Source organism: Verticillium dahliae, genomic scaffold, assembly GCF_000150675.1.
Source record: "Verticillium dahliae VdLs.17 supercont1.36 genomic scaffold, whole genome shotgun sequence".
Lineage (NCBI taxonomy): Eukaryota > Fungi > Ascomycota > Sordariomycetes > Glomerellales > Plectosphaerellaceae > Verticillium > Verticillium dahliae.
Genome location: NW_009276962.1, coordinates 102772 through 111043, shown reverse-complemented (window position 1 = coordinate 111043; position 8272 = coordinate 102772). Strand labels below are relative to the sequence as shown.

Sequence of the window (8272 nt, the reverse complement as noted above, 5' to 3'; positions counted from 1 at the left end):
TCCCCCTTATATATTTTTAGTAAGGGCGGGGGTAAAAAGGAGCCCCCGAACCCCAAAGCGCGAAATTTAGGGGGAGAACACCCACTGCGACCCTTCAGAGGCTCCAGAACCAAAAAAAAGAAAGGGGAAGAACGGAGGGAGTAGGGGGGGGGCCCAGCGACCTGGCGCCCTTTGGGGGGAGAACCTTTGTGGGGGGAGGATGATGCCAAGCAAACCCCGGGCCTGGAATTCGGCTTGGTTCGTCTCCGGGACTGCAGGAACCAATATAATCATCGCGACATCGGGGCAACGCTGGTTATCCCTTGACAGCCAACATGGCGGATGCTTGGGAGGCACTACTGGCTTCCCAACGCAAGTCTGTCTCTTCCATCACGACACCTAGGCGAAGCACATTAGAAGTATTGACGAGCCGCGCGAGTTGTGGTGAGAGATGCGCTATGCTGGCAGCTACCTCAGGTCGCTCGCGCCGTCTGGACCTGATTGGACTCCCACGGCTGAAGCGGCACCTATCGTCGCTGACCAACCGTCCAAAAGATGATCTCTTCCCTCTTCTCCCCTTGAATCAAGCAGATGTTTGATTGTGGCTTGGTCAAGGCGTCCAGTCTTTTCCTCCCGTGACAGACCGATAGACAATGATCAAGTAGTCACAAGCCAATCAATCATGCGACAACCCTATTCAGGCATACATGTCGATCGCGACTTGACTACCTGTATCCGCATCTACCATCAAAGAGCCCCCCTCGTCACGTACGATAGGCACGCTGCCTGACCGTTGCCGTGATCCGTCACCGACCCGCTCATCTGCAGACGTCAGAGTACCCCCCTTGTACATGTATGTGCTCTGCGATGTGTGCCACTCCTTGACATCCATTGCAAAGGCATAACTAGATGATCTGTCGAAATCAGTCAGCAGGACTCCATTGCTTTGACCATTTGACCCTGCGAATAATGTCTCACTACCAAGGGCAATACAGCCATGAGAGAGTGCCGCAACACACACTGTCACGGACACGGACTCGGACGAGGGAATTGCCAAGCACCGAGGACTCACAAAAAGGTACGCAGGGAATTTTTGTTGGCATACCATAGGTAAGACGCAGGGTACGTCATGTCGTGGCCCACGATCCTTGGTGTGGGTGTAACTGGCCGCCTCGTAGCCTGCCTGTCAAGAAGAGTACGGGAAATCGCGATCTCGTCATCATTCACGGGCTTCATCCCGTACATACCAGCGCCAGATAGATCAGCAGAAGAAAACACAGCCTTTATTAGCATAACAGCGATGCACCGGTGACTAGGTAGATCCGCTTGCCCGCAGGCTCTCATGGTCAGCCCTTCCGAGTCGTGTAGTAATTTTTCCGTCAAACGAACAAGCGGCCGGACTGGAACTGGAATCTGAGCGATCGAAATCTAGGGTTTGACTGTGCTCCAAGGCAATAAGACCTGCCAAGCAAATAGGGTCGGACAAATGCATAACGTTGGTGATCTCTGCGAATGGGACGACTGACTCGTGTTTCATCGAGCCTTCTCCCCCACGCCCCGTTGCCGTCGTTCTCAACAAAACCCCATGCGCATTTGATCATTTCTTAACGTACTATGGCGGATCCTAAATACATGGTGGCGGCATGCATGGCAAACCTCTACCTTCCCTAATCCCGGTTAAGGCCCCGGATTTCCCCGCGATCAATGTGATATTGGAGAATTGGTGTTGGGGGGGAGCGATGCTGATGATGCAGAAAGGCGCCCCTCGATTTCAGGTGCGACTGCAATCACCCGGTCTTCCACATCCCGGGGTAAGCGCACACAGCTAGAGTTGCGCTGACTTGGCGTGTTCAGCTCGTGCGACATGATTATCGGAGCATCTCAGCGAGGCCCAGGTCACGGAGCAAGGCGGCGAGGCCTGCTTTTTCGGAACTACCGCAGTCCAGAGCTCGCGGCCATTCTGAGTGATCGGATGATTGAGGAGGAAGCCCACGATACCTGGTACCTTGTACTTCTTCCTCAGCATCTCGGCCCATAGCTTCGAGAACGCAGTGCTCGGGAACTGGACTACGAGCCACGGTGGCAGTAGAGTTGGAGCCGTCAATCCATTGTTGCCAGCCACCACTGGATCAGCTCGCTTGTCGGGTTGGGGCAGCTCGGGAGGCACCGATGGCAACGGAGCCTTCTGGAGAATAAGCTTCGTCTGGAACAGCCCATCGGCCGACACCATGAGATCCGGGGTGCTGAAGGCCTTTCATGAGAACAGATCATCAGGGAATCGACAGCCCCCAAAGGTGGACCTCAGCTTTTGAGGCATGCTACATCAGGCCGGTCTTGTCGCCATGAGTGGCACCGAAAGTCTCAAGGCGAACTGAGACTCACAGCCACCGTCTATCAACCACCGCCTACTGTACACAGCCAACATGGAAGGTGATGTGGATCTACTTATATTTTTTTCCGTGTCGAAGTCAAGGGATGAGCAAACAGTCAGTCTATTCGTAGTTCAGCTGACCTTCCAGTGTGAACGCTTCGTCCCGTTGTATCATCTCAACGTCAAGACTGCCTCGCCTAGCATGGCTGTGTAGCTCAATTGACTTTCCACCTTCAGCATCTCACTGCTCTTCCCTCGGGTGCGCCGAGGAACCCCATAGCCAGAGAACACGAACATCATCGCGCTTCATCATATGTAAGGACGCCAGCAAGTGGCATATACCCCGGGCCACAAGTCAACGCCCATATCAAGCCCGACCAGAATCCTCGCCGGAGGTGTCTCACTCCTCGCCATGCGCCCGCTACAGAACCTCTCTGGAAGGCCGACACGGGGAACTGACACAGGCCCTTATTAACGAACAAGCGGGGGGGACAGAGACATCTTGGCCATGGCATCGCTTGTCTACAAAGCACTCCAGTCAGTACTTGATCTAAGGTATGAAGCGTTTCTGTGAACACGATTTTCCCCACGCGATGTTTTAACTCGCCAAATGCGTCTCTGCAATTCGTACAGAGCGCGGGCAAGAGCGCGTGAGGCAGAAAACCTGCTCGTGCGCGTGACGAAAGCACCCTGGCCAACGGGACTGCATCATTCGCTTTTCTTCGACTGAGGAAGTCACGATGGTAGGCCGTCTTGGCCGCGCCTAGACGCCAGATCAGAGTGCGCAGGCGGTCAGGCCCGACCTGCCGAGTGTGGCTGGCAGGGCAGGGGCTCGCGGTGAAGGAGACCGAGGTAAGCGCAAGTCAGTCTGGGGTAGGCGCTGGAACTGGAAGGTGAGCAGGCGGTCAATGTATCTTTTCAGGTACTCGCTGGAGATGTTGACCGTGTTCATGTCCAACATTGGCTGCAAGTGGAGAGGCGGCGGTGAAATAGGGAAATGAGCCAAGTTGCGGGCGTGGCGCTCGAGAGTGACCGACCAGACGACGCCAAAGCTCCACCGAACGGGCTTACAACCTCAGGTACTGTACGCCTCTTTTGCCCCCGTGGACCTCGTCAATTGACGACGGTCCTCCACCGCAGATGCAAAAGTCTGTATCTACTCGATGGTCATTCGTCAAGCTGGGCTGTGAGCCTCGGGCATCATGCACTTTTGTCGTTCCTATTCTATTCGTGGATTGAGATGACATCCCTGGTGGTTGACCGGCATCAAGCCCTTCTCCGCGAGCCAACTAGGGGCTGCTTTAGATGGTGGAGTGAGTGCTTGCCGAGAACTCCACAATAGGTGAGGCGTCGTGATCAGTCAGGCTTGGGTTAGAAGACAGCTGTCCCCCAAATGCGATGCCGTCGAGCCAGGGTCTAGCGACTTCTAGACCCTAATCGTAGCAAGTGCATAGACAGGCACAGCATTCATGGCGGCGACAGCTACAGGCGGTCCTCGTTGCTTCTGAAGACGGACAATGAACGTTGAGCAATGAGACGAGGAGGAGGAGCTGCAGTCCAGCGCAGGAGCCGCCACCCCACTCCATCGGGGCCAGACGAGCTGAGGACTGCCATCAATGATCTGCGGGCTGCGTGCACACGCGGCCGTTGATAGTTTGCTGGCGGGCGAAACGGTGGGTCTGGAGATCAACGGCAATACCAAGCAGTGAATGAGTGTCAGGGGAAAAGATGGTGTGAATGAAAGGAGAATTTCGTCCCTCTCTTCTGTGCCAAGAGGACGAGCTGAGGCAGATCAGTCAAGAAGCAAGAACCACAGGTAGGCTCTGCGTATCGAAGATCCCAGGGAACGGATCCAGGGGAATCCAGGGGAGGGCGGGCCGTAGTCAGGTGGCGTCTGGGTTGCCGTGCCCTGCAGGTCCTAGACAGCGATCCAGCTATTTACTGATTGTTGGATGCTGGATGGGCTTCAGACCTGTCCGTGCTGATGAAACATGGTTCGCGGGACGCGATCTGGGAGGGAAACGTTTTTGATCATGGGTCGACAGGTTAATGACGAAGACATGGTGCTGCAAAGACGAAGACGAAGAAGAAGCTCACAACGCTGCGTCCCTTGCGGCTACAGCTTGGGGAAGCTTTGCAGCAGGATAGTTGGGGCCTCTTCGCCATAATTCGCACGACCCGGGCCCTCTCCTCTCATCCACGACAACCCCCCCCCCCCCCCCCCCCTGGGGACTCCCTCTGGCCCCAATTAAAAACCCCCAATTCACCCGATTCACCCGATTTGTCGTCGGCTGCCACGGGTGCCTACTCATCCTCCTCCCCCTCACACAACCCAGCCAGTCCCAATTGGGCTCACACCAGACGCGGCGCAGATCCAGGGTCCAACCGGGACGGGGGCTGGTGCTTCCGCCGTTCTGTATGTCTGGGCACGGCTTGCCATGTTGGGGGGTGGTGCATTGCATTTTATTGCTGTCAAATGAATGGCCTTTTCCCATCCTGAGCTGATGGTCGAAAGTGTGCCACCCCTTTTTTCGGTTCGCTGGGCAAAAGCACAAACATGCCATGACAAGTGACACCGTGAACTCGGTGAGATGAAGAATGGGCACCTTGCCTTGAGCCAGTAGCAGTCGGACCATCGCTCATGTAGTGACGCGGTGGAGACCGGTGTCAAAGCCTGCAGATCGCGTGTCACAAGGCAAGAGGGGGAAGGGCAGAGAAGACAGAGGCAAGAGAGGGAAGGCGAGACAGAGCCCGCCGAGGCAGGCCGGCAGCGGGACCAGCCAGCGCCAGCCAGCGCCAGCAGAGCCAGCAGAGCCAGCAGAGCCAGCAGAGCCAGCAGAGCCAGCAGTAGTGGTGCGTGGCAGGCATGCGAGGCCAGTTCAGGCGGTAAGGGCAACCGCGAGACCCCCCCGCCAGCTACCCAAACAAGAAGCGACGAAGGGACGAGAGACGGGGGCCCCTGTGCCTTGTGCCTGCCCAACCCTGGCCACTTCTCTCCACCTCACTGGGTCGGGCCCCATGCCCGGCTCGACTCACGACAACTTCGGCTCTTTACCTTCCAGACCCCATTTCACTCGGCTTCCCACTTTCCCCTCCATCCTCCATTCTTCTGCACACTCTACCCGACATTCAAACGCTCATTGCCTCACGACACCCATCCGCCGCCTCAGGTTCTCAACACGTCGGGCTCGAATTTCCGGCCAGCACCTACTCACCTTACTCATCCTTGTTGACGAGGATGACCCCTATCGCGACTTCTCAACATTCCGCTTCGCATCCATTGACAAGACAGGTTGCGTCATACCTCTGAGAAACACCTCCCTTTGCTCGCTCCGCTGCCACTTGTTAGCCATTGCAGGTCCGGACCGTCGTTCACGCGTCCACTTGCATTTGCACTTGCACTTACCGTCATTCGGTCGTCTCAGTTCGAACACCACACTTTGCCAACCGATCCATCCGCCACGAGTCACTAGGCAGACCGCGTACCCCAACCCACTGTCGCCGTCGCTCCGACTCGTCGTCCAAGATCGCCCCCGGCTCCCAATGGCGTGCATCGGCCCCCTTCCTCACTCATCGTCCATGCGACTGCCCAGGTCCTCCAGATCGAACATGGCGAGGCTGCAACCCGACACCTTCCTGCCTCCGGGCGCCCGTTCAAGCGATGCCCTGACTTTACCTGCCATTCGGCCGGCGGACCAGACCGACCTGAGCCGTAGCAGTCGCGAGTCGCTCTCGTCGCATTCCGTCGCCTCACCTCTCTCCCTCCCTCTCTCGCGCGTCACAAGCCAGACGGGCTATTTCGACACCAAGATGACCAACACGTCCAGTTCCATCAGCTACTCTCCCCTCTCCTCAGGTGCCGTCCGTCACACACCCAACCTACAGAGCTTCCTCTCGCCGCAGGCCCAACCCGTGCGGTCCGTCCCCGGCCTCGAACACGCGTCTGTTCAGCGCCGTCACAGCAGCTTGTCGCCGCCCGTCAACCGTGCGAGGCTGGACAGGAAGACCCTTTCCGCCGCCACCTCACCAAACATCCATCCCGCCTCCATGAACAGCGGCAATGCCTATGCCCTGTCCATCCCGTATTCGCAATCACAACCGCTCCCGAGGTCTAGCTCTGCCGATGCCTCATCGGCTTCTGCCGCCGCCCAGACGATTCGCCGCCTGACTCAGCAAAACAGCCGCATTCGCGAGGCCTGGGAGGCTGAGCGTAAATACATGGAGGCCAACCGGGAACGCATAGAGGAGGTGTACAAGGAGGAACGCGTCATCATGGAAGAAGAGCGAACCGAGTGGGATGCAGAGAAGAGTGCTATGCTCCAAGAGATCCAACAGCTCCAAGAGCGAGTCGCAGGCCTCGAAAGTAACACTGTGCAACTTCAGGGCATGGTGCAGCGGCTAGAACTCGAACGCGCCGGAAAGGTCGCCGCTGTCAGCGTGGCCATCCCCGGCGTCCGCCCCGGTGGAGACGGTTCCACCGACTTCCCTCTCTCGCTCTCAAGCGCCAGTGCCTCGGCAACCGATGGACGCCACTCTCGTGGCATTGAACTCGCCGGCACGGCTCTCTCGAACTTCAACCCTCTCTATCCCTCTTCACAATCATACCTCTTCAGCCCCGGCGGTTCACGCATCTCACCCTCCAAGCAACCCACGGTCACGACCTTTGTCCCTCTCGACCCCAACATGCAACCGATGAAGTCACCTACCGTTGATTTCCTCGCTTCTCCCACGAGTGAAGACGTGCCAGTCGTCGACATTCAGACGATTCACCCTGAGCTCGAAGGAATCTCCGTCAGAGCACCCGCTGTTCAGAAGGAAACGTTCACCGACTCGGGGACCGATGACTCCAAAACGTCTTCACGTAACCCCTCACCACCTGGCGAGTCAGGCATTCCGCTAGGCAGGCGGGCCTCGTCCAAGGACCACACTTTGCAGGTTCTGTCCGCTCCAGTCACGGACCGACTCGTCATGCATGCTGGCCACACTCCGAACCACTCTCTATCGCATTTGCCTACGGCTGCAGCAACTGAAACTGCCACCGTTGCAGGCGAAAGCACCAGCCCTACGCCCACTTTCGGGCAGACTAATGCGGCGCCAGCGCTGTCTCTTGACATTGGGGCGTTAGGTCGACGGACTCGCAGAATTGAAGACTCGGTGGCTTTCGAGCTTGAAGCCTCGGCGGAGGATCACCCTGAACCCATTCTGGAAGCACCGGCCGAAGACATCAAATTGAAGGGCCCTCTCATGATCCGCAACATTCCCGCGCATGATGAGATTTTCTTGAGGCGACTGTCGGAAAAGCTGGAGGATGTTAGTCGAGGGCAAGACTCAACACCAGTCTGCCTCCAGGACGATTTGGACGAAGCAGCAGAGGAGCCGAAGGACAAGGCACAAGCTGGACTCGAAAACAAGGGAGCCGGCGATGCCAGCGCTGTCACTGATCATGACAGCGAGTCCGAGTCGCCGCAAGACAAGGACGTGGAAGTCGACGTCCCTTTGAAGCTCAAGAAGACAACAAATTTCGGTGCGCCGCTGGGCACCGCCTTTTAAGGGGGGAGTAGTTCGTCGACGACTGAGTTGCATCCAGATCCAGTTTGGTGCGCAACTCCTTTTGCGCTTCGATTCTCTTCGCTTGTTCGTTGTCCTCATTCTCTCTCTTTTTACACACACACACACACACAAATGCAGCCTCCGCAGTTGCACAACAACTTTCTTTTGTCACTTCACCTCGGGCTTTTCACATATCAGCAGGCGAACTGTTTTGGCGGCGACGGGATTCAGATGACACAGAGAACTCCCTATCTGATCGGCCTTGAGTCGGTGGCAGGGTTCCCGAAACACTATTTTTTCGTGGCTTGCATGCATGGGTATAGGGTTGTCGGCACGCGGTTGGGCTGGCGGTATGGGCTTTGCTTTTCGATT

At 57.0% G+C, this 8272-nt stretch overlaps 2 protein-coding genes across 2 annotated transcripts; one reads left to right on the top strand and one right to left on the bottom strand.

The window, feature by feature from the left end:
* Positions 1–1804: 1804 nt before the first annotated feature.
* On the bottom strand, positions 1805–2209 carry VDAG_10341 (uncharacterized protein; the record flags this gene model as incomplete). Its single annotated transcript, XM_009659810.1, has 1 exon — positions 1805–2209. One exon carries the CDS (start codon positions 2207–2209, stop codon positions 1805–1807), a length of 405 nt encoding a protein of 134 aa, XP_009658105.1.
* Positions 2210–5959: 3750 nt separating this feature from the next.
* On the top strand, positions 5960–7900 carry VDAG_10340 (uncharacterized protein; the record flags this gene model as incomplete). The annotated part of the gene is made up of 1 exon (XM_009659809.1): positions 5960–7900. The coding sequence occupies one exon, from the start codon at positions 5960–5962 to the stop codon at positions 7898–7900; it is 1941 nt and encodes a 646-aa protein (XP_009658104.1).
* Between the last annotated feature and the right edge of the window lie 372 nt (positions 7901–8272).